The 26,685-nt window shown below is 37.7% G+C and overlaps 1 protein-coding gene across 8 annotated transcripts in view; it reads left to right on the top strand.

Annotated features, from left to right (window-relative positions):
• RAPGEF6 (Rap guanine nucleotide exchange factor 6) overlaps positions 1-26,685 on the top strand; it is a 197,873-nt gene that overhangs the window by 162,318 nt on the left and 8,870 nt on the right. For 5 of the 8 annotated variants that reach the window (XM_074360608.1, XM_045507759.2, XM_045507758.2 and 2 more), the window contains 7 exons: positions 1,047-1,267; positions 3,880-4,071; positions 6,512-6,646; positions 11,734-11,962; positions 13,486-13,988; positions 16,124-16,438; positions 17,142-20,598. In XM_074360608.1, the coding sequence (XP_074216709.1) occupies positions 1,047-1,267; positions 3,880-4,071; positions 6,512-6,646; positions 11,734-11,962; positions 13,486-13,988; positions 16,124-16,438; positions 17,142-17,167 (1,621 nt within the window). In that variant the 3' untranslated portion in view covers positions 17,168-20,598. Of the gene's footprint in view, positions 1-1,046; positions 1,268-3,879; positions 4,072-6,511; positions 6,647-9,097; positions 11,963-13,485; positions 13,989-16,123; positions 16,439-17,141; positions 20,599-26,685 lie in introns of those variants that run through there. The other 3 variants (XM_074360612.1, XM_074360611.1, XR_012505623.1) reach the window with 2 other exon arrangements.

Below are 26,685 nucleotides of genomic sequence, written 5' to 3'. Positions count from 1 at the left end.
AGAATTTAATATTACTATTTAGTATTAGTAATTAGGGTATTTTTAGTATTTATAGTAGTACTTAGAATATCTGTGGGTTAAGTGGGACGCTAAAAAAAACCCATAGGTACATTTATTATTTTGAAATGGCAACTGCCTTTAAAATAAAAAGAATCCAGGACCTTTGTGTTTGCTAGCCTTTTTACAACAGACAGCATTGCATTTCCTATCTTCCGGTGATTCCAGATATATTCTCTGTAGAAGAAGAAGGTTTGCCAAAAAGAGTAGCACTGGGTGTGAAGCTGTAGCTTATTTGAATTGTGGTTATTCCTACCCAGTTTGTAGTTCCATCATTTTTAAAGGCATTGCAAAAGGATTCCATATCCCCAGTCCTAGAACACACATATTGCCTAACCATTTCGTATGTGAGTGGAAGCACTGAATAGCTTTTTACTGCATTTCTGATTTCTGACTACATGGAATTGAGTATAAACACTGTTATTTTTCTTGCTGGTTGTTTTCTTTGAATTTTGGCCAAACTCTGGTTACTGGCAAAATTGGTGAGCATGCTCAGAGTGGGCCTGCTGTAGAAGAAATGATGATGATGATGATGATGATGATAGCATCTAAAGCAGTGCAGACAAGCAAAGCTGCTCTAGAAACTCCCTTGCTGAAGAACCCTGGTGGACATATCTGGCTGAGGATGGACTTGTCCTGACCCAGGCTCTTGCCGTATCTTCAGAGTGATGTCCACAGGGCCAAAGGAATGCTTTTACTTGTCACAATTGTGCCATGGGTTACAAAGGCCCCAAACACAGGTCTGATGGAATTTGTTGCTTTGGGAGGAATAGTTAACTTATTCTTTTGAATTCTGTCCTTTGCTGAATCCTAAAACTCAGAACATTGCCATGTGTGCCATATTACTTTGCATTAATGCTCTTCATCTTTTAACTCATTTGCATCAGCATGCAGTCGCATTAACAGAATAGAATTCTTTTAATCTTCAGTCTGTCATGCTTAATACTCATCTTTACAGCCCCATTATTGTGATCTCCGTCTTCTTACAGGTCACTGAGTCAAGGCAGCACAAATTCCAATATGTTGGATGTTCAGGGAACTGGTCACAAAAAAAGGGCACGACGTAGCTCTCTGCTTAATGCCAAGAAGCTATATGAGGATGCCCAAATGGCAAGGAAAGTGAAGCAGTATCTTTCCAGTCTAGCTGTAGAGACGGATGAGGAAAAGTTCCAGAAGATGTCGTTGCAGTGGGAGCCTGCATATGGTACCTGTAAGTACAAATTTTCACTTACGTGACACTAAATAGCACAACAAAATAGAAATTTATTTCTCTAGGATTATGCTTGAGTCCCAAGAACATTAACTTTGACTCACAAAAGATTACTGACATACCCCGAGCATCATGTGATTCTGTTAATTGGATACTAAATTCTTATCCATTCCCAATGATTACCCTGTGCAAGAAATGGAGGGATAAATATATAGTTCTTTAAAAAGTGTTATAAAGGCTTTATAAAAACTAGAACATTATAGAGGAGTCCTTTTGTTTGAGAACATTCATACCTTCATCCTTAAATGAAGCATAAAAATAAGTGGAATTTTTGCGTTTTTAAAACATTTTACAAAAAATACCATTTACCAACTGACAAATACAGTAAATTTATTAAACACTGTAGATATAGTAGATGTATTAGAGGTATCAGTAAATAAGATAAAACAAGAAGACTCAATCATATTCTGGCACTGTTAATATATAGAAAATATTATAGACAAAATAGAGTCTCTTCTCAATACTGATTTTTTAAATTAAGTACAAACAACAGAATGCATGTATCTTTTGGTCAAGTAGCTCGTGAGTTCTAAAAGCAGAAATCAAAGATGGTAAAATATACACTGTTATAACGACAAAATAAAGACGATTGTGCTTATATTAAATTACAAGTGAATGTTATATATATACATGTATGTATGATTTAATGTTAGGCCAGTAAAAATCCCAATAGGATGCAAAGAACTCAAATGCTGACAGAATAAAGGCGGAGAAGGTTCAAATTTTCTATGTTCCTAATTGATAGGGGAAAATGGTAGTCATGATGGGTTGACTCTGAGATTGGTAGATGGTATAGTATTTGCATAGTAATCGAAAAAGTATGTCAAGAGAGTAGAAGAGAGAAAGTGGAAATACAACCAAATATTGGTTTAAAAATTCAGATACTACAGTGAATTTTAAAACACAGGATAATGAGCCATTTGGTAAATACATTTTTATGAAAGCAGTATCTTAAATAATTCTACCAATAGGAAGAGGAATGGAGTGTGATGGAAAAAGCAACTACTCAGGAGTGCAGACAGAGTTTTAGTCTTACTTATTACCATTTGAACAAGTTTCTCTTCATCCTAAATCTTTTTTGCTTTCCCAAATATAAAGCTCAAGCAATAACTGGTACTCTGTTTTATCTTGGATTCTTCGTACATCAACCTGTTAAATTAGGAGAAAGAAATAAAATGATAAAAGCTAACAATTATTGACTACCTATTAAGCATCAGTTTTCTGTTAGTCACTGGGCACATAGGGGTATAGTAGTGAACAAGATGTACGGTCCTTACTGCCATGTTAGTTATAGCCTTGTGGGACAAAGAGACATTAATTACACACATAATTGTACTGTTGCAGTTATCAGTGCTGTGAAGGAAAGATGCAGGATGCCTTGAGAACATGAAACAGGATCTGATCTAATGGCTGCAGAGTGTGGGTTCTTAGGGAAGCTAGATTATGCAGGGCCTAATAGGCCTTGTTTTAGGCCTCTTTATCCTGAGAGCAGAGGCAAGTATGTAAAAGTATGTGCAGGGCATTTGGAGAAGGAAAGTGTCATGATCAGATTTTCATGATGGAAGAGAGTCATCGTGCTATTGGATGGAGAATGGCTTAAAGGCATACTAGAATTGATATAGTGAGGGGAGTGTTTCAGTAATACAGATGAAAGGATGTTAGCTCTTTGGGTCCCAAGCACTTCAGGGCTTTGGTGCAGACACGTCCAAGTTCAAGAATCACACCACAGACCACAGCCACTCTCATACATGGCACAGAAATGGCATCAAGAAACCCTGATCACAAAGAAGTGAATTTCTTAAGGGGGTGGACCCCACGTTACTGAGGACCATTAGCTTTGCGAAAACACACAAGAAGAAGTGCCTGAAGAACACGCAGGCCAACAACACCAAGCCCAATGTGTACACATGCCAAACCTATAGGCTCTTGTAAAGCCCAAGGAGGTCAAGGTCAGATCTCAAAGGGCAGCAGCCACAAACTCAGTCGACTTGGCTATATCGCTTACCCCAGACTCAGGGAAGTGTGCTCATTCCCACATCACCAAGAATCTCAGGCTCTGCTGGCCAAAGGTCAAGGCCAAGGTTCAAATAAATGCCAGGCTGCTGCCCTGCTTCTGTCTCTGGCTCCCAAAGGTGGCCTCAGCCCCCATGGAGTCTCCTTTGGCTGCCAGTGTGAAGATAAAAGGACTGGTGTGACCCCTCGGCTATCTGCATGGATGAGGCTGGTGTCATCCTGGGTTATTTGTACAAATAAACCTGAGATGGGCTCTGTCCCCCCCCCCCCAAATGGTATAGATGAGAGGATGTTAATTTGGCCTTCAGGATGATGGTGCAGATGGAGGTAATTAATTTCATTAACTTAATTTATCGAGTAAAATTAATTCGACAAAATTTTAGGGATAACTTTTTATAATACATGAAATTATTGTTAGGAAAGTTAATCTTTTTTTGTGTTAGAAATAGGTGGTTTTAATGAACTGTGTATTAGTGTCAATGCCAATAATCTTGCCTTAAAATGTGCAGAATTACCTATTTCTTACTCTGTTCTATTAGTGACCAAGAATTTAAGTGAGAAAAGAACACTCAAATCATCAGAAATGTCTCCAGTACCTATGAGGTCAGCTGGCCAAACAGCAAAAGCCCATTTGCATCAGCCCCACAGAGTAAGCCAGGTGCTTCAGGTGCCAGCTGTTAATTTGCACCCCATCAGGAAGAAGGGACAAACAAAAGACCCTGCCACGTTGAGTGAGTATTCACAATTAATATTGGAATTATTTAATTGAAATTTCCAGGGGAGTTAGAATGAAAAATAATTACAAATGTAAAAGCTTAGGAGATTAGCTGTTGTCATTTGTGTATAATGTAGTAATCACTCATGAATGAAAAAATGTTTTATTTTGCCTATAGATATTTGATGACAGCATACATATTTTAAATGTTGACATTGGAATTTCTATAATCATCAATCAAAAACTTACAGCAACATATTTGGGTACCAGAGGCTTATTGCATTTACTCAGTTATGTAATGCAACCTATGAGAATGAAGTTGCTAATTCTAAAAATGATTATGTGTTGGTTTTTCATTAACTGACCACTTCTGAAAATCTAGTTTGGAAACAAGAAGAATATATAAAGTATTCTTTCCCCTCTGTCAGGCCATGTAAACCTTATGCAAATTGCTTTTATTTGTTGTTTTAAAAGTATCTCTGTTTTAGGAAACTACATTAGATTTGGTTCCTAGCATTATTATGTAGCCTGTGCATTATAGTAGGATATATTCAGTAGAACTTTGTGAATTTAATTTGATTTGATTTTGAGATCCAGAATTGGAAAAGAAATGCGTCTTCCTTTGCCAGATTTTCAGTCTAGTGATATAGACACTCACACAAATAGATAACTTCAGTATATGTGATATGTTTGCCATCATGCCTGAAGTACATACCGAACATATAAAATAACAAAAGACGGAGAATTTTTTAGGGCAGGCAGAGGTAAGGCAGTGCTTCAGTGGAGGCTTTTTGGAGAAAACAGCTAAACAGAGTCTTTAAAATCGATTAGGAAGGAGGTAATTAGGCAAAAATTCCAGAAATGTTGCTTCAGGCAGAGGAAAAGTTTGATATCTGCAAGGAGCTGCAGGTAGCTTGCTACCTCTAAGTACAAGGCTGCAGGAAGATGTTGAGAGACAGTAATAATGAAAGCTAGCACTTACAGAGCACTTACTGAATGTCAGACACAGTGCTTTACTAACTTTATATATTCTGTTCGTGTAATCTTCATAATCTGTAGGCTAGGTAATACTGTCATTCTATAGAGCAAGCAGAGAGTCTAAGTACTTACACACCGTCAGTAAGAGATGGGGAGTTGAGCCCAAGTTAACTGGCTCAAAGTCCGTGCTTTTAACACTGTACTAAACAGCCTGTCAAGATGAAGAGAAGTGAAGTCATAGACATGCTAAGATTATAACATGACATGCTAAAGGAAACTAGTCCGTGGTTAGCTCTCAAAGCAGTTTGAGCAAGGGAAGGGTATGGTCCCTAAGTTTATGTTGAAGGAGATCTGTCGTGGGAAGAGCTTTGAGGCTGGAGATGGGGAGTCTGAGTGGAAAGCTGATGTAACAAAAGGAAGTTGCCCAGAGCCTGATCTAGTTTTGTGGCTGTGGAAATGAAGAGAGAATTGGATGCAAAATCAGTGAAGTTGATTGGTGTGAGATTTGGGATAAGTCTAGCTCTCGTTTCTTTCTTGGTTGTCGTCACTCGGGAGACAGTATTATTTGTACCAGGTAGCCCTCTTCCTTCTTGTTGTAATATGGCTGTTATTTATATGATAAATATATTTATATGGAAATGTCGCTTAAATACGAGTAGTGTGAGTGTATTGTGATTTACATTTTTTTGGTGTCAGGGGCTTCTTGTCATTGTGCTGAATACTCATCAGAGCTGGGCTTACCTTGCTAGTTAAGAGCAGTACCTCTTTGACATTTCTTAGAGAATATGTGTGTGAATACCAGTGTGTTTGAAGCCATTGTGACGTTTGACCTATGCTGAAAAGGACCAGCTGTTGGACAAGAGTAGTGATAGAACTTTGCAGCAATGTTTCCACTGGGCTCCATACTATTTTCCTATAAATTCATGATTTTTTTCTGTTGTCTACTTCTATCCTGTAGTGTGAATTTAGTGCTCTTGAAAAGGGCTGGACTGGCAGCCCTGCAGCCTCTCCTGTGCACCCACAGCACAGATGCAGCACAGGTAGTGACAGTGCCAACATCCCCACACTGCCCTTACCACATGCCTCGCCCTGACTTGGAGAGGTCACCTCTAGTGGGGAGAGAAGAGTTTGAATCCTTACCTTGTCTCTTAAGACTTCCAACAAGTGTGTCAGTCGTGGGAGGTGGGACACTATACTCAGCCTGTTAAATCAGTATCCCTTGTGCCACAAAACAAACAAACAGACAAAAAAGAACTGTTATAATCTGGTCTGCGCTAACTGGCTGAATTTGAACAACTAACCTAGAGGTGAGAATCTCTGTATGCCATTACCCATTTAGTCCCCGTTTGTCATTCACGTGTTTGAGTTGACTACACTGGCCATTGTGCGTCATGGCTTTAGTTATGTAGTAATTTAGGTACTGCAGACATTTTAATTGTGAAGTGATACTTAACTTGTTTCTTTGATTTTACTTTTAGGTACAGGTTTACCTCAGAAACTTCCAGGAGCAACCGAAGAATTAAGTGGTAAGAAACATACAGAAGACACTATTTCTGTGGCATCATCCTTACATTCTAGCCCTCCTGCGTCTCCCCAGGGTTCCCCTCGCAAAGGTAAGATTAAACAGTTCAAGCTAGTTCTTGTTACCAGACAGTAGTTTGTGGCACATATTTTGTTTTCCATCTATAGTAATAATAGAAAGTGAAGAAAAGTGTAACTCCTAATTCTTTTTAAATTTTCCTATTTTGGGCTGAGTTATTCAGATGCTTTCCAGGTATCATGCATCCTGTAGCTAGGACTCCTGCAGTATATGGTTCTTGAGTGATAGAGGACAGATGTAGATAAGAATGAAGACAGAAGTCACAGTTGTTTTTGTTCTGTGCAGATTGTTGGTGGTGTTACTCAAATTACCAATTAATTAAAACATTTCTGTGGAGCATTTAAGAATAAGAATTTCTTCAAGAAATTGTTTTTAACCAACTACAGGATTTGGGAAATGAAGCAAATATTGAAGATGATACATTCCTTTCTTTTTATTAGTATTTAAAATAAGCTGTATCCTTGTGGATTTTTACATTTATAGTTATGTAGAACTCTTGAGTTAAAAAAATCTGAAATTGCTTATTTATTTATATTTCAAGCTGAAGTTCCTCTTTTTTTGACTAGCCTACCCTGGCTAGTGTGCATAGAGATGCCATTTCATGTCAGCTGCACATGTAGCATTCTAAATGTGTGTATTCCTTACATTGGCACCTTCACATTCTCTGTGTATCCTGGCGAAAAAGGCTCCTGGGTCCTGGTATTACCTTCACAAATGTAAACGAATTACATTTTTGAATAATCACAGTACAGAATGGTACGTGGTCAGAGAAAAGACAAGCTTATGGATTCTAGTAGGAAGTAGGAGCTTCCAGAGCCCTCAATTCCTGTGTTCTAAGTTTCACCTCAGTTTTGAGGGCTCTTTTATTTTTGCCACCTACATGGTGGCAATGTGGTACAGTGATATCAACATCACTGAGTTTGAATCCTGACTGTCCTCCACAATAGGAAGTAACTGATTTGTAAGGTTAGGTTTCCTGTCTACAAGATGGGAAAGAGACCACATATTGGGGGGGCCTTATTTAAGGATTAAATGAAGTGTATAAATTCCTGATACATGGTAAGTGTTTAGTAAACTGAAGTTTCTCTTCTCTTTCCTTACTTCCACCCCAGGGCAACATAGCTCCGTTACTAACCTTTACATAGCTGAGACTGGCTAGAATTTTCATTCAGATTTTACTAAGAAAAGATGAGTAAAAGTCAAATAGGAAATAAACATAATAGGTGTGTTTATAAAACACAGGTTTCTGGTCCTTTTGTAGGTAGCTCATATATGAATTGGGAAGGCACATGGGTCTCTTTCCTTTCTTTACTGTGTGATCCTGTCCAAAGTACCCCTTAACAGATTCCAAGGAGTGGGGCTGGGAACGGTGCCTGCTCACACAGGTGGTCCAGGTGAACAATACCTGTGTGATCTTAATGCTCTTTCAGGGACACCCTTACACCCTCTAACCCTTTTGGAGGCTGTTCAGAAGTCCCACATAGATAGTTCTCTAACCAGGAAACTAGTTGAATTGGATTTGGTGTTTAATGCCTGAATGTAACTTGTGGGAAGAGGTGTTAGGAACAGGAATTTCCCCCTTGCTCTTATTCCCAACAGAAATCTATTTTAACCAGTGGAATAGAAAAGTCCTCTCTATGGTATGTCTTTCAGTGTGTGGCCAGCAATTGACCATGATGTTTATGGATTTGTGAGCCTGTCATAGTTGTTTTTAGAATCCTTAGAAATATGAAGAAATTATTTTCTTCAAAACTGCTTCCAGTTATGTATTTCCATAGATAGGTTTTTTCCAGTGGTCTGAACAAAAATGTCATTAAACTAAAAGTATGTTATTAGAATCTGCACCTAGTTCTCACTATACTTGAAATAGTTCTTTGTTTTCTAACAATGAACAAAATAAGCCTGTGTTGATGATTTTTTGAAGAACTTAGACAAGAAAGAACTTTAAAAAACGAGACGTCAAGAGGCCTTAACCTTTATCTTCCCCAGTGCTTAAGGAAGGCAATCTGTCCACCTTGGAGATAAAACAGGACCAGAAATTGTGCTTTATAAATATGTCTATTGTATATTCTATTTATATGTCCCATCTGATTTTTGTTAAACTTTTTCTTAGTAGACCCTGCCTGAAAATTCTAGACGTAGTTACTTTTAGAAATAATTCTGGTTATCTGATACTCTTGTCTATTTTGGCTTATGATTTTACCAGCTTGGCCAACTTTAGACAATTTTTATTACCAGCGTATTCTAATCAAGGTAACCTTTCTCCTGTGATCTGTCTTATTTATGCTGTGTTTATGCTATAGAGTCTCTATGCATTAAAAACTGCTGCTTAGATTTCAGTTATTTAGATATTGTCAAGATGTTAGAATTTTTTAATAGTAAAATGTTATATAAGCCAGGCTAATTATGACTAATCGGAAAGAATTAATTGACCATGACAGGGTTTTTGCATCTCTCCCTCCAGTTGGCAGTGTCATATCTGATCACAGCATCCTGCTCCGCCACTCAGGGTCTTCCTCATCCCCTCCCTGTGAGTCCAGCACCAAGATCAGTGGCCAGAGCTGCCCCGGAATAGGTGGGGTTTACTTGCAAAAGAAAATCCTTCAGATTACCAGGAGCACAGCCAAAAGAACAGACAGGACCGAGAAGGCCACTGAGGAGAATAGAGACAGGACAAGTTGTGAGAACACAGCCAGAGAAAGAATGACATCCCCGTTTAGAAGATTTAGAAGATTTAGGGAAAGAACTCTTTCAAGGGAGAGACTAGCCAACAGCAAAAAAGAGGACGCAGATCACAATCAAGCTACAGAAAGCTGTGAGAAAGTGAAGGATGTTGGAAGCAACATCAAAGATGAGAGAGGGAGTGACATCTTCAATTCAAATAGCCGAGGCAACAGTAACGCTTTAAACTGCTTCTATACGCGATTCAAGTCTAAAAGGAGAAAGACACTCTGAAGTTCCTTACTTAATTTTAGTGTTAAATTTGTTTTCATTTATTAATGTAAATGTAGCCTAAATTAAGTCATTTGTCAAACAAGGTTTAGGCAGGCAACTTACTTAAAATACTGTTTATGACCTGATGATTAGTGTTGCAGGTCCTTCAGCAACAAAGTCATACTCATTTCAAGTGCCTTATTTGTACATATGTTATTATACTAATGTTAGTAAATTTTATACACTTGTTTTCTGTAGTTGGCTTTATTTCCTACTGATATAGTTGAGTCTGTGAGTGAAATAAGTAGAAGAGGCTCTTTGGAAACTCGTATTTACTTTTATGTTAAAACCTCCAGTAATGATCTGATCAGAACCTTTGCCTTAAATAATTGTAGTGCTATCTTATTACTGCAGCTACTTTACAAACTAAAGGAAAAGGAAGTGTTTGGAAGGCAAGAAACATACACCTTTTTTAATCATTCATTTTTTTTAATGCACACAGATCAGAGGAGGAGTTAGTCTAACATAGTAGGTTCAAAAATACCAGGGAAACTTGTTAAAAAAAAACAAAAAATAGTTACTGTGCCCCACTGCGACCTCCTAAATTTGAATTGCTAGAAATGGGCCCAAGAATATGTATTTTAATAAGCTTTCCAAGTGATTCTTAGAACTAATTATATTTGAGAAATACTAACCTAACAGACACAGGGGTGAAATTGGTTTTAAAGCAGTAAAGCAAGCCTACCCCCTAGAATAATAGAACAGTGACTTACTCTTTTGAGGAAGAATTTTTTTAATTTTTAAAAATTTATTCACAACACCTATTTTCTTGGTCTTCTTGAAAACTGACCGATCAGTTCATAAAGGGCACTGAGAAATAGCAATTATCCCAAGATTTGAGAACTGTGGTGGGAGTCAGGAGACTGACTTGTCTTGGCATGTCCTGTGCCTGGCACAAAAGCCAAACATACATCACACATTTTCTGGGTCTTAATTTTTCTTTTTGAAACAGTTGATAAAAGTGCTTAATAAGGTTATTGTGCAGCGAGTTTTCCCTTAATGATTTGGATTATGTGTGACTATAGAGCCTGTCAGTCTTCTTTAGATTTCTAGGGGTGGGCCCAAGGGTCTTGTATGTAATAGAACCCTATTCTCTCAGTGATCAAGAAGGTAATCGTTTGTGTCTTTGAGACCTACTCCTTGCTGGGATTACTACAGCTTTTTCTTTTATTTTTAAACAAAGAAGTGTGGTTAGTTTTCTAACAACTACCAAGACAGACTGTTGTGTACATTTAACTGTCATGCTGCAGATTGGTTTTTAGAGCCTTTCACCTTACTGCATCTTCACCCTTTCATTCCAGAGAATGCAAAAGAAAATCTCTCTAGCTATATCTGCTGTGCAGTAAGTCATAGAGCAATTTAAAACAGGTAGATAACTGTTGTTGTTGTTGGTTTTTTCTCATGACACATTCTTGTAAATCTGTCAGTTCATCTGTTTAATGTAATAATGTGCTATTTTGGTCAAGAAAAAGGAAACTAGGTATAAGATTAAATCCAAATCTGAAACTATTTAAAAATACTAAAACAGTGGCTTTCAACTTGGGCCAAGACTTCTTAGGTGACATAAGCTGAATATCTGGGGTAAGTATATGTAGTTTGAAACAACAAAAATATAATTCTTTCCCTTGGGTCCTGACTCCCCTCTCCTACCCCTCTCTCACAGCAGTGTTTTGGACACTCAGGTCAGGCCATTAAGTATTTATGTTAATCCAAAGGGAGGGGACATACAGTTAAAAAGAAATTGAGAAGCTCAAGAGGTCTACTTTTTATGTTTTGTAATATACTTAATACCTTCTTGGTTTTTAAATGCTTGTAGCTTTGTGAGAGCCCTGGGGAAGATTTACCATTGGACTAGTTTTCTCATTAATACTGGGTTTTGACTTTCTACTTCTTGAATTTGGGGTATGGGTAGGTAAGTGAATGGATATGTAAGGGAAAGTGTATAGAATATTGGCATCATTACATCAGCATAGATGGAAGCTGACATTGCTACTTAGTTTGTTTTATTCTTCTTACATTTTTCTTTGTCCTCTCCCTGATCACATACCCCCTCCCCACTTCTCTTCCCTTGTTTTGTAGTTTAACCACCTGTGTTCTCTCATTCAGGTTATACACTTATACCATCAGCTAAGTCTGACAACTTGTCTGACTCCAGCCATAGTGAGATTTCTTCACGGTCCAGTATTGTGAGCAATTGTTCTGTCGACTCCATGTCTGCAGCTCTACAGGATGAACGGTGTTCCTCTCAGTCTGTGGCAGTCCCTGAAACCACGGGGGCATTGGAAAAGACAGAGCACTCTTCAGGAATAGGAGACCATAGTCAGCTTGTTCCTGGGTAAACATCCTTGCCTCTGTTCACATCACAAAACCCAAGCCAAGTGGCTACTGCAAGCAATACTCCCTAATTTGACCTTAGACGCCCCCACCTCCCTTAGAGTCGTTGAAATGTGAGGACCAACCATGTATTCTCTATACTGAATATGCAAATAAGTACTATTTTGAAAAATGTATGGGTGCTCATTTTTTAGATGTTACTGAATTCAAGTAACATATCGTGTATCTTTACAGTCAGAAAGAACTCGAAGTGAAGCTGCTGTTGATACATGGAAGGTGGCTCTTGCCTTCTGTTTGCTCAAAGAGTGTCCAGTGTGGAATACCCTCAGTGCTGTACACGGAAGACAGGCTGAAAGAGTAGGACTAGCCCTCGATTCTTATTCTCTGAAAGTATGATTTGGGGAGTAAGAATTATCAACCAGCAAAAGTTAATTTTTTAAACAATGTTAACTCTAAATATTTAGAATCAAGCAAAATGGAAATCTTCAGAAAGCACTGAGAAAGTTGAACTGATATTGTTAAATCTGGTATACTTTTATATGAAAAATTTAAGATAGAGTAAAATATTACTAAATTTGTAAAGTTTCCTAAACTATGGTTCTTTAGAGCAGGAATCAGCACGCTTTTTCTGTAAAAGTTACATAGTAAATATTTTAGACTTTGCAGACTTTAAGGTCTCTGTTGTAACTGCTCAACCCTGCTAATGCACCAAAGCAGCCTTAGATGATTAGTAAACAAATGGACCTGCTGTGTCCCAATAAAACTCTATAGAAACAGACAGCAGGTCGGAATTGCCCTTCGGCTCTAGTTTGCTGATCCCTGCTCTGTCCTCTATACTGTAAATTATAAAAATTTTCATAAAAATTTTTTTTCAAGGGATGGGAGAAGTGGGGTACAGGCCCAGGTAGTAAATATTTTAGGCTTTGTGGTGTGCATATGGTTTCTGTTGCAAAATCTTATGGAGTGTTTTGTTTAAGGCCTTTAAAGTGTAAAAACCATGCTTTGGTTGAGACTATTCAAAAATAGGCTGTGCTATAAATGATAGAATTCACTTAGTGGTAGGTAATTCGGGAAGTTGATATTTACTTAGTACCATACTAGGCTAGCCTCAGAGACACACTGAAAAATAAAACATGTTTCCTGTAATTGAGAATTCTTAGTTCTGTATGCATGAAGAAGATAGTTCTGTATGCATGAAAGAGGATTTAGCATTATGTTGACCAAGAATGAAAATGTATTCAAACCTCATCTTTCAGAACAATTCAAGAAAAATTCCAACAAAACCTTGCTAAGTATTGGAGTTTCTTCAGCATATGTTTCTAGCTAAGTGTTAACATTAATGACAATATAAATTTGGCGATGATTGATCACAGTGTCATTTTTTTCACATGGGTACTTCAGCATGAACACTTTCTGTAAGGCATGTTCTGTAGTCTTGTAGGCATTACAAGACTTTCAGTGGACAGAAGAAAAGTTTTCCATTAAGCCAGTAAATTATTTTCAATTGTGTATCTCCAATTTTAGGTGGACATTCTCAAAGCCACCGCTAATCAAGAGTTTAGCCGTCTCATCTTCTATGAGCAATGAAGAGATTTCTCATGAGCATATCATTATAGAAGCAGCCGATAGTGGTCGTGGAAGTTGGACTTCCTGTTCAAGCAGCTCCCATGACAACTTCCAGAGCCTTCCAAACCCAAAAGGCTGGGATTTTTTGAACTCTTACCGACATACCCATTTGGATGGTCCCATAGCTGAAGTTGAACCCACCGACTGTGAGCCGTATTCCTGCCCTAGAGGCTGCTCTCGGACTTCTGGCCAGTGTAAAGGAAGCCTAGAGACTACTCACATGAGACAGAGTTGGGCTTCCTCCAGTTGTCTGTCTGACACGTATGAACCAAACTATGGGACAGTTAAACGGAAAGTGTTGGAGAGCTCCCCAGCTGAGTCATCTGAAGCCTTGGACCCCAAGGATGGCACTGACCCAGTTTATAAAACTGTTACTTCAAGTACAGAAAAGGGCTTGATTGGTAAGTTGTGTATTCTCTGTCATATCTGTGGCATTTAGAAATTAAGTGGTGAACAAAGGCATTGGGATGGCCTAGAATTTTATTCTTGCAGGAATTCCTTCTCTTACTCCAATCTCTCTTTCCTCCTGCCACAAAAAATTATTTCAAAAAGTTAATGATTTCTCAGGGGCTTTGGAGCAGATATTCAAGCTTGTTAAAATGAAAAGGCTATCATGAAGGTATTTAGGGGGTGGGATTATATGTCTTACTTTGTTTTTGAGATCTTTTTGGTTTCATTGAGGAAATACTGTATTACTATTCAGTAGTAAAAAAAAAAAAGGGGGGGGGATTTGCCATCTCATAAATTGTTTGGACCCCAGTTGCTGTGCATACGTGGTAGAAACTGAATCTGATACTACTTCTAGGTAGTACAAGTGAGAAAAAAAATGTGGTAAAGAAGTCCAAAACATTTTTCAGTATACCCTCTAGGTGCGTATCACGGGTGTGCCAACATCTCTTTGTGGATTCTGTTCTAACCATGCACAACTTTCTCAGTGTTTTCTTTTTGTATTTGGTCATAGAATACATTTTTTCCTGTCTTTCTTGAGTTATTTAAACCATTGGCTATAATAGCACCTGATTTTCTATTTACGTGACATGACTGTACTTTGTAACCAATATTATCAACTCTAGTTCTATACCGTATTTGTGATGTCACATTACTAAAAATATGAAAGATGTGTTGATTTTTATAGCACATTAATTTTTTACTTTCAAATTTTATTTTATATTGGGTTTTCTAGTTCATTCATTTTTTCTAAAGATTTTTTATTAAAGCTTTTTGGTAATCACTATACAGACATAAAGTGTGTATATGCAAGGGTATAAAATCTTTCTCTTATCCATTTAAGAAAATAGATTAAAAAATTTTTTTTCATTTCTTGATAACTCTGAGCAAGTCACTTATATTCTTCGCTCTTACTTGTGTTGACAACTTCTCCATCCTCTCCCTACTCCATTCCCCTCAGATGGGAATGGAAATCCTTTGTTTTGTTCTGTTGGGGTGGTGAGTAGTTAAGTTTATTTATTTTTTAAAAAAGATTTTTAAGTGGAAGTACTGGGGATTGAACCCAGTACCTCATGCGTGCTAAGCACACACTCTTGTCACTGATCTATACCCTCCACCCTCCTCTGAAATCCTTTGTGACCTTAGTACTACGTGCCAGTTTTACTGGTGGAGTTGTAGAAATTTCAGTATGGACAAACTTGATCCTCTTAAGGGAGAATTTAATAGTCCTTTTTAATTTGTTCTATTCTGCTTATATCTGTAGATAGTGTTTCTGTTTTAAAAGTCACATACATGGTCAAAATATTCAGCCATTTGTCCTGTAGTTCCCATGGATTGGTCTTAATTTTAGACCTTTCTTTTTAACCTATTTCTGATGCTTTCTGAAGCTTCGTCTTAGTCCCAGTGTTTACAAACTTAGGGGAAAGGATTTTAAGTCACCATTATTTTTAATGTCCACTGAAAATCAGAGAAACTTAATTTAAGGTGGATTTCCCAAAATTATGTTTTTTCTTTTTCACTTAACTCCAGAGCAGAAGATAGAAATAAGGTCCTTGAAGGAATTTGTTCCTCTGTAGTGTTTTATATGCCAATACCGATAGCCTGTGTCCACAAGAGTGCCATAAAAACAATGGTTCATATCTCAGAGAGACAGTAAAACAGCCCTTAAGTAGAGGGCCTAAATGTCATTTCTATGACAATCTCCCCATTTAATAGAGGATAGATGTTTAGGGTGAATTCTTAAGTGTTTCTGACTCATTCACCTTCACGGCTGGAACTCCTTGAGAAGTTTGTCATCTACTTCTGTGACGTGAAAGCTGAACTGGACAGGAAGCTTGTCATCAGTGTCAGGTCCTTCAGCTGTCTCATTCTATGTAATGTTCATAAAGCTTAATGTAATTTGTGCATTTTAAAAACGGGTTTATATATTAAGTTTATTAAAACTGTACTGACTTGCTGTCGTTGTATTCAAACATATTCATTTTGTCAGTTTTTAAGTTCTATTTTGTTATTGTGATAAGTTTCAGTGTGTTTGTTTTTATTTCTTGTATTTTTCATTAACATTTCCATTGCTTATTTTTCATGCCAGTGTACTGTGTCACCTCACCCAAGAAGGAGGATAGGTATAGGGAGCCACCTCCCACTCCTCCAGGATACATGGGGATTTCTTTAGCAGACCTAAAGGAAGGACCCCACCTACACCTAAAACCTCCAGATTACAGTGTGGCAGTGCAGAGGTCAAAGATGATGCACGGCAGCCTCTCTAGACTGCCACCAGCTTGTCTCAGTAGCAGCCCTGTGGCCTGTGTTCCATCGAAGACTGTAACTCAGCCTCAGAGGCATGATTTGCAGCCATCCCATCCTAAACTAGCAGACGTGACTGACGCAGATAGCGAAGCAGATGGTATGTTGACAAACTACCTTAATGGCTCTTAAATGAATTGCTGAACCCAGTGAATGATCTTTACTCTGTACTCTAGTTCATGTAATCAGTAATGTTTTCTTTTAATGCTTTGGAAATCTCTGCAAAAAAAAAAAAAGTGATTTCTGAATATGATGGTGTGCTTGTTTTAAAAAGTGAGGGGAAAAAAAAAAAAAAAAGAGTAAACTGCTTGTTTCTGTATGCCCAGTACCCTTCTTCCAGCTCAAATGAAGTATTCTTATATTTGATAGCTAGCAGCTCAGTCTAATAGGATAATTTTGAGAGGAGGCACTTGACATTGGTGGAGTTGTGTTTTACATTAATGCGTGGATACTTGAAAGTCCATGTATCAAAATGCCAAATTATCTGAAATCATGCTGTTTGATAGAGTTCCTCTTATTAGCAAAAGTCTTGACTGACTTTGCAGCCATGGCAATAAATGGATTTTATCCTTTTAAACAATCAAGTAATGAAGTGATTAAAAAGCAATTCTGGAATTCCAGAGTCTTGTCAGCCTTCATTGTAGTTGGAACTCAACAATGTCATTACAATAAAATTTGGACCTTGATGGGATATTTGAGATTTCTTTGTTGAAATTGACTACTTTTCAAAACAGAACTGTACTGTTAGTTGATCTATGTTAATATGCTGATCTACCACTTAATTGTGCTTTTATTATTTTCAGAAAATGAACAGGTTTCGGCAGTCTAGCCTTTGAATGATCCATTTGAAGTCTACTGAAAGTCATGGAAGAAGGAGTGGGCAGAACAAGTCATGATTCTACAGGCCATTGCCAACAAAGAGCTCGCTGCTGCTGCTGCTGTTGCTGCTAACCAGAGGTGTCGTTCCCTGTGCTCTGAGCACTGAGATAGCCCTGAATCATGCTTCCTTTCATTTAATTCCTGCAGATACATAGTTCCTCAGCTATGGATGTTGTGCCTGAATACCAGTCTTCACTGCACACCAGACCTGCCTTGGGACCACAGTTACTAGAACAAATTCAGACTCGAATCCTCCCCATGTATGTCACTGTAAATTTTCCTTTAACAAGTTATTTTTAAGGTAGTGTAGTAGTAGATTTCCAAGCCATAGCTTGGATTAACAGACAAATTCAGAATGTCTGCCAATATCAAGGATATTTTTATGTATTTGAAAAAATAATTTATTATTTGAAGTTCTATGGTTTTGTTTGTATTTGGGAGCTCTTGTTAACTGATATTTATGTTTGAGGCCATAAAACTGTCTCTGACCTGACCAAACAGAAGTCATCTTACAGGATGATATGTTTGCTCTGTACAGAGATCTAATCATCTTCATAGCACCAGTGCAGTGAAGGGTCTTAATTTGAGTGGAACAGGAAGCCCTTCCTGTTGAGGTGTTAGGAAGGAAAATACTGCCATCTGCTGGTCAGGATTTGGAAAGCCAAATGAAGCTGCCGCAGGGTTTCTTACCAGTCCTTTGGGAAAAAAAGAGGGTACAGTGGTGTTTGTAGCAACCCTAGTTTCCAAAGAATGAAATTTTTATCTTACATAACGTGTGTACTGGTTCTTTCTGAAGTGACAGTCATGCTGTATCTAGCTGTAACTACAAGTATAAATTCAATAATAGAGAATGGGTTCTAGAGAGCTCTACTCTGTAGAAGCCCGTATCTAAACATTTTCACAACTCAGATATGGAGTTCTTATTTTAAAGGAAATATGGTCATGGGTGGTGTAATCGGAAAGATTAACCTAGCTTTCTGAAGTGTTCTGCAACATCCCCACCTGCCAGTCCCCATCACAGCGCAAGGCTGTGTTCATTCTGGATAAAACCTGCAGTTCCCAGTTGCCTGCAGCAAAGTTCATCAGCCCTCCAAGGTATTTAATTGGTTGGAAATTTTGTGGGGGAAAGAGGAACCAGAATTAGGGAAATGATTATCTCTTTGTTCTCAGTTTAGCCTCTGAGAAGGAGGAGATAGATACTTAACAACCTGTGGGGAATGGCATTCTTAAGTATTTAGGTAAAAGTTCAGTGACTGTTCACTGGTTGAGGTAGACTTTCCACATTTTACAAAATTAAGTATAATGTTTTCTCTATCTAAAGCTTAAATTTTTCATTTCATTTTTAGTGTAAAGTCAAGTGAAAATGTAATAAACTTCTGTGACTACCAAAAAAAAAAAAAAAAAAAGAAAGCCAAAGCCATTAATGTGCACTACCCAGACCAACTTGGAGCCAAAATGGGTTTACTTCTGAGTGGTTGTCCATATGTGACTTTACAGGATTTAACTGGCTTATGACCTCCTTTAGTTGGATTATGAGTTTGTTCTCATTTTTTCCTGTCTCTTCTTTCAGTCTATCAGCCTTCCTATCCCCTTTGTATTTTAAAATCATAAATTGGTTCCAAGTGGTAAATGGTAGTAGTCCATCTTTTCTATCAAAGTGATTATCTCTTCATTTTAGGAAAAATAGCATGTGTGAAAAATTCCTGTGGGCAAAAAATATAAATCTGAAACTGAAGCCTTAGAAATAAATTAACCCCAGCTATGTTGGAATGAGGCTAGTTGGCTCCGTAGCTTTCTTGGCCCATTGAAATGGAAAGTAGGCTGGGTCAAAAATCCTGGTTTGAAAGTCACACTGTTGTGGTTTGACCTGTAAACAAATGGTCCTTTGATCATAATTTTTTATTTCACTGATTTACACAATATTGTTTTCATGTTCAGAACAAATCAAAGAAAGTGAAAAGTATTTTTGCTATAGCCATCTTTTTATCAAGTGTGGGTATTTATTCTTACCATTTTATATCCATTACCACAGAAAAATGTGCTCTTTGCACAGTATCAGTTTTCTTCAGCAGGTCTTCCGAACCTTCCCTGTCTTTGTCCTCCATGTTGTCAGTGATACCCTGCACAGAGAGTCAGAGGCTGTGGTTTTGGGCTTGCACGTTGTAGCTGCCTTTGTTTCCTCTAGCTTGAACTGTGAGTGTTTGGATAAGCTGATCACATTGATCAGGAACTAAAGCCAAATGCTTTGTAGTTTGATGTGTATGTATCCCTTTAAAAGTCATGGAGTTTTTATTTTTGTATTTTAATTTAGAGTACATTCCTGCCCTCTCTTAGTTGGTGACATGACTAGAGCAAGAGAAGCCTTTTTTCTGTGTTTGCTCCAATTCTGAATCCCCACTTGTTTTTGTTTTATTTTATAAATTTCTAACTATAATGAAGAGACTAGTGCTCTCAGCATGCCACAACTCTGAATCTGCCAGGATGCTGAAGCAGTAAATCCTCACTGCTAACTTTTGCCAAATAATCAGTTTCAACAAAACAGTCTCTTAATAATGAAAGATTTAGAGAATTAGTAAATCCAGTATATACTTCCATAAAGGTTTATTGTAATTCATGGATTCTTACTTCCTCCAAATGATTACTTTCAGTGTATTTGGAGAGAAAAAGCCTTAAATAGTTTTTCATGAGGGTGGTAAGTCACATTGTCATCATCTGCATAACCTCCTTGAGACTCTCTCCCCGGCTGGAAATGTGACAGTAATTATGGAGACGTTCAAGAACAAACCTAATTTTTATACAGTGTTCTCTCCCCTTCGGAAAGAAGGGGAAGAGTCTCCTCGTATATTTAAAACAATGATTGTTATTCTGATGTATTTTAAGTCTCTTAAAAATAGTAGATGTATCCCTTTTTAGCATTACCTTAAAGGCTAGAAAAATGGGATAATCTTCAGAATATTGTCACAGTACATTTTCAGATTTAAACTTGAACCCCAGTTCATCTTCAGCTTTTGTTGTGCTTTTTTAAGGCTTCTTTATTTTTGATAAACAGAATGCAATTGTACTTGATCTTTTTAAATTGAAACATGTGAACTTATCAGCAAAAGACAAAAACAAAACTGCACAGTCAACTAATCAAATAGCAAATATCCTGCACAATTCAGTGATTGTAAAGTATCCCGTAACAAGTAATGTTTGTCTCCTATTTTTTGATACCTCTTAAACTTATGTCTTTTAGAAAGACAGTGCCTCTGTATGCTTTTTGTATTTTTACTGAGTGTAAATATTTGTTATATTTTTGGTTAAGAGAATGTAAAAGTACCATTTATTATTATCGTATCTACTAATACATTGTGGAATCAATAAAGAATCTAATTAACCCTCTCTGTACTTTATTGCTAATATATGGGAGCAGATAAAATAATTACACCCAGTCACTACAGAGGGCCAGTCTGGGACAAGCATTGGTGTGAAGGCATTATTTTTTTAAGTCTCCAGAGAAAATGTAATGGTCTAATTATGGTTGACATTATGATATCTGTAAAACACCTAGCCATTGTTCAGTTTTTTACAAGTTTGATAACAAACCAAGTAACAGTGGCTTAAACCCCATTGGAGCTTGGTTGTCTTTTGTAACAGAAAAAAAGTACTGGCAGACTGTCCAGGGCTGGTACAAGGATCCCACAGTGCTGTTGAGGTTTCAGGGATTCTGACAATTACACCTTGGGGTATCACCCCAGTGTTTCAGGAAAGAAAGGTTTGGGCAGAAGCGCAAACGTGTCCTTTTTTGTTTGCAAAACAGCAGCTTTTCTAGTACTCCACTGGCATGTGTCTGCTTACCTCCCAGTCAAAACTGTCACATGACTAGCAGCTGCGTGAAAACCTGGAAAGTGAACTTTTGTAGCTGAGCAATTGATGGCCCCAAATAAAAGTGGGATTCTTTTCAGTGAGGAAGGAAAGAATGGGTACTGAATGGGCAGCTACCTGGGTCTACCATAGCATGCCTATTGCTTACTCCTTTAGGAAGCACATTTATTTGTAAATGAAGCAGTTTCTTTATCAGAACCAGGTCGCTGAATCCTGGCAAAGGAGAAGACTCTGCTTTAGCACTCCTTTGTAAAAATCTCCCAATCCCCCCTCTGCATCCAGAGAATGTTACTCCCCTATAAGCTTCTACTTGCTCTCAGTTTACCTCCTCCCTACACACACCCCGGGGTTTCCCCAGGGCCATTCCTACTTCTTCTTACCACCTCTGCACAGTCACTAGTTTATTTCTTTACCTAGAAAATATTACACACACGTGTAGTAGGTTGAATAATAGCTACCCACAAATATCAAGCCCTAATTCCTGGAACTGTAAAGGGTGCTGTATTTGAGGAAAGGGTTTCTGCAGATGTAATTAAGTTGAGCATTCTGAGATAAGGCTGTTACTTTGGCTTATCTCAGTGGGCCCTAAGTGCTTTCACAAGTGTCCTTAGAGAGGCAAAGGAAGATAACACAGAGAAGAGGAGAAGGCAGGTTGAAAGAACGCCAGCTGCCTCCAGGAACTGGAAGAGACGAAAAGATTTTTCCTTAGAGCTTCCACAGGAAGCGCCACCTGCCAGCACCTTGATTTTGGACTCCTTGCCTGTGGCTGTAAATCTCCCAGACATTAGTAATTTGTTATGGCAGCCCCAAGGAAACGAATACACGCTACTGTATTCTTGTCTGACTTTGAGGACCCAGAACCCGCAATTGAAGAACGCAGCGCTCCGGACATACACGTCAGGAAACGGCCCACCTCGCCGCCTTCGAGCGTTTGATAAACAAAAATAAGAGACGAGGTGGAACCATCCCAGACGCCGCCTCTACAGCAGCCTAGTCAGCCTGGTGTTTTCCAGAGGTTCACAGAAGGGACACTCCTGTCATCCTTGCCAGACCTGCTGTTTTCCCTTTCAGGCGTGGTGGTGAGTGCGCGCTAGTGTCTCACTGTGGTTTTGATTCTAATTTTCATGATGACTAGTAGTGCTGAGCATCTTTTGGAGTACTCACTGGCCTTTTGGATATTCCCTTTTGTGAAGTGTCTTTTTAGGTCTTTAGTTTTTTATTTGTTCATAGAATATGGAAGTACAGTTGTTCTATAATGATTAGTATCTAACAACCTTGCTCATTTCCTTCATTAATTCTAACAATTTTCAGATTCTTTTGAATTTTCTATGTTTTCCTGGAAATGTTCTCCAGGCAGGAAGCTGGGGCAGTGGTAGGGTGCACCTCTTTTGTTTCTTATGCTCTCGAGGATTACTGTCCTTAAATACCTGGTGTCCAGTGTCTTAAGTGGCATTGTGTTATATATTTTGTCTAGTTTTTTAGTTGCTTCAGGTAGGAGGGTTAAGTGCTGGTTGTTCCATCTTGCCCAGAAGCTGGAATCCACATACAAAATTTTAATACAACTCTCTCAATAAATGAGAGCAGACACACACATCCTCCCCGTGTCCCCCACCCCAAAATCAGTAGGGATACAGAATATTGGAACAACACACAAACTTAATCTAATGGACCTATATAAATCATGAAATTAACAACAAATGCAAAATATACATTACTTTCAGGTGATCATGGAGCATTTATCAAAAATGACTGTATGTTAGGCCATAAACTGTTAACAGATTTGAAAGAGGAACTCATAGAAAAGGCTCACTGCAGCAGAGTTAAACAGTGAATTGGTAACAAAAAGTACAAAATTAGGAAGTTAAGGGATATACTTGCCAATAATGCAGTGGAAAGTAGAAATTATTTTGAACCAAATAAAAATGGAAATAGGAATATCAAAACCTTTGGATGTGATTAAACCATACTTAAAGGGAATTGTATAGCCTTCAGTACATGTATTAGGAAAATAGAAAGGCTAAAAATGAATTAGATAAACGTTCTTCTCCAGAAACCAGAATAACAGCTAATTAAATTTAGATACGTAGGAGAAAATAATAATAGCAGCAAGGAATGAAATACGTAACGTGCAAAAAAAAAACCTGAGTTATTTCAAAGACTAAGAAAGTTGCTAAACTCTTAGAATGAACAAGGAAAAGGAAAAATGGCAAAACTAAACAGTTTTAGGAATGTAAAAGTCATTACAGTCATTAGAGATAAAGACACTTTGAATGAGTAAAATATAGATGAAATAAACCAAATTTAGAGAAAAACACAACTTACCAAAGAAGGAAAATTCAGTAGTCTTATAACTAGTAAAGAACTTGACTTTGTCATTTAAAAGCCTCTCCACAGAGAAAACTTAAGTCCTAGATGGCTTTACCTGTAAGTTATACCAAACAGTTGCAGAAGAAATCACACTGATTCTACATAACAAAATCTCCGCACTGGTAGGGATTTCTTAAGATCCTCATAAGAAAACACAATAAAGGAAAAAGTTGGTATCTTTGACTATTGTCAAATTAAAAACATATTCATCAAAAAGTACCATTTAAAAGAACAACAGGCAATGGAGTGAAAATGTATTTTAATTCGTATGCCCTTCAAAGGAAAAGTATCCAGAGTATATAAAGTACTTTTTTTATACCAAAAGAAAAAGAGCAGCCAATAGAAAAATGGGTAAGAGAATTAAAGAAGCACTTCATAAAAAAGAGGAAATTGTCCAATAAACATGAAAAGATGCTTAATTTCATTATGAAAAACTCTTCATAAGGTTGGAGTTGATGATGAAGGAAGCGTTAGCCTTGCTGCCCAGTTTGGAGGTCAGTGGCAGATGATCATTGACCTAAAACTGTCCTTTGGAAGAAACAAGAATAGGGCTAAAAGGGAAAGGTGTAGTAAAAAAAAAATACAGCGGAGCCACCAGATGGCACCACGCTACAATGTGACTCTTCCTGGGGTCTGTCTTTAGAACAGTAACAGCAAGATTTGTTGGTTTGTTTGTTTAAGGTTGTGCAGTGTGGATTGTTAACGTGTATAATGTGTTAATTTTATATACATACACATTGTGAAATGATTACCACAGTGAACACATTAATCTCATGTAGATAACCTTTTTTTGTGTGGGTGAGATGAGAACACTTAAGATCTACTCTCTTACCACATTGCAAGTTTACAATTATGAAAAACATTTTGAAAGTTCTTCAAAAAAATTAAAAATAGACAAAAAGCTAAAAAGAGAACTACCATATGATCCAGCAATTCTGCTGGACATATATCCAAAGAAAGTAAAATCATTCTTTCAAGGAGATGGATACACTTCCACATTCATTGCAGCATTATTCACAATAGCCAAGATATGCAAGCAAGTTAAGTGTCCACTGATGGATGAATGGATAAAGAAAATGTGAGTGTATACAGATAAATACTTTTTTAAGTTTCTTTTGCAAGCTAACCTTCCTCAAATGATGTAATTCCTCAAAAAGAAATGAATAAGGCAATTTCTTAGCCATCTTTTCAGATTTGTCTGCAGTCCATAGTGAAGTATTTCAGAAGACTCTTTCACAGAGGAAGCATTTCCAATCAGAAAATACAGAATTTTAGACAGATTATATTTGGATAATCTTCAGACGATAATGAATGGTCAATATGGATACAGCTGTTTACTAATAGAGTATTTGTACAGTTGGACGTAGGACGTAGGATTTGGAATCGTAATGAGTGGTGGTCCTTTGCAGGTCTCCCGAGGGAGATCTTCCAGAAAATACAAGTGGCCCAACTCTGAACAGGAGTGAAAAGCAGATAACGCACGTAAGAGCCAATCCAACCTCTAGCAGTCTGCGCGGAGCCGCTGCGAACTCTGGAGCGCCTGGCGGCTGCTCATCTGTTCTGACTGCTTGGTATTTTTTGGTCCCTTTAACTTTGACCATTTTGGTGGGTATGTAGTGGTATTTTATTGTGGTTTTAGTTTTCATTTCCATTATTGTTAGTGGGATTGAGCTCTTTCTCATATTTGTGTGGGCCGTTTGGTTTGCAGTTTTATGAAATGCTTTTTTAAGTCTTTTCTCGTTGCTTTGTAGGTATTCTTTATATGTTTTGGGTATGACGCCTTCATCAGTTAATATCTACAGCAGAGATCCTCTTCCACTCTGGGGGCTTTCCTTTGTCATACCCTTCATGGTGTCTCTCGATGAAGAGACGTTCTTAATTTTGAACTAGAAAAATTTATTACTTTTCCTGTATGGTTAGTGCTTTGTGATCTATTTAAGAAGTTTTCCCCTACTCCAGGTTCATTAACATATTTGTGTTAGCTTTTAGATGCTTGGATGTTTTGCCTTTTAAATTTAGCTCTGAAGTTTATCTGGAATAGATTTTTGTGTGTAGGGTGAGATATAGGTCAGGTTTTGTTCTCACACCCAAAGATTGTCCTTGCACCATTTATTGAAAAGTTAAGTCCTTTTTTCCCACCGCACTTCAGTGACGTCTTTGCCGTGTATCAACTGTCTGGGTGTATTCGAGTTTATCTGGAGTCTGTGTTCTGTTATATCGGCCTATTTGTTCTTCCATCCCGCACTACTCTGTTGTCTTAGTTACTTAGTAGTTTAATACATACTGATACCTGATGTTCTCTGACCCTGTTCTTTTTCAAGAATGTGTTAGCTGTTCTTGTATCATTGCATTTCCAAATGAGTTTTACAGCCAGCTTATCAACTTACATACACAAACGCATATGTACACACAATCAATTGAGTTTTGAATGGGATTTTCTTGAAATTATGTAACAATTGGAAGGAAATTAACATCTTCATATACTTTAGTCTTCCTATATGTGAACCCAGGATATGTTTCCACTTATTTATATGTTCCATTGCTCTCACTGTTTTATTGTTTTGTTTTAAAGGCTTTCATATTTCTCATAAGGTTTATTTTTAAGTGTTGGATGTGGGTTTCTGGTTTATTTTTCCCCTGCTTTATTGAGGTATACTTGGGAAATAAAAATTTTATATATTTAAGGTATATGTATTGGTCCATTTGGGCTGCTGTAACAAAATACTGTAGACTGGGTGGCTTGTAAATAACAGAAATTTCTTTGTCACAGGTCTGAAGGCTAAGAAGTCCAAGGTCAAGATGCTGGCAGATTTGGTGTCTGATGAGAGCTCATTGCCTGGTTCATAGATGGTGACTTCTCATTGTCCTTATAAGAAAAAGAAGGGGCAAGGAAACTCTCTGGGGCCTCTTTTATAAGGGCACTAATCCCAGTCACAAGGGCTCTACCCTCATGACCGAATCACCTCAAAAGGCCCCACCTTCTAATATCACCTTAAACGCTGCAAATTGCATTATTTTATCCTTTTTATGGCTGAGTAGTATTCCATTGTATAAATAGACCACAACTGCCATATCCAGTCATCTGTCGATAGAAATTTAGGTTGTTTCCGTGTCTTGGCTATTGTAAATAGTGATGCTATGGACATTGGGGTGCAGGTGTGTTTTTGAATTAAGGTGACCTCTGGATATATGTCCAGGAGTGGGATTGCTTGATTGTATGGTAGGACTGGTTTTAGT

The sequence above is a fragment of the Camelus bactrianus genome, chromosome 3 (genome assembly GCF_048773025.1).
Source record: "Camelus bactrianus isolate YW-2024 breed Bactrian camel chromosome 3, ASM4877302v1, whole genome shotgun sequence".
Taxonomy (NCBI): Eukaryota; Metazoa; Chordata; class Mammalia; order Artiodactyla; family Camelidae; genus Camelus; species Camelus bactrianus.
Note: the sequence above shows the minus strand (reverse complement) of the source record. Positions and strands in the feature narration are given on the sequence as shown.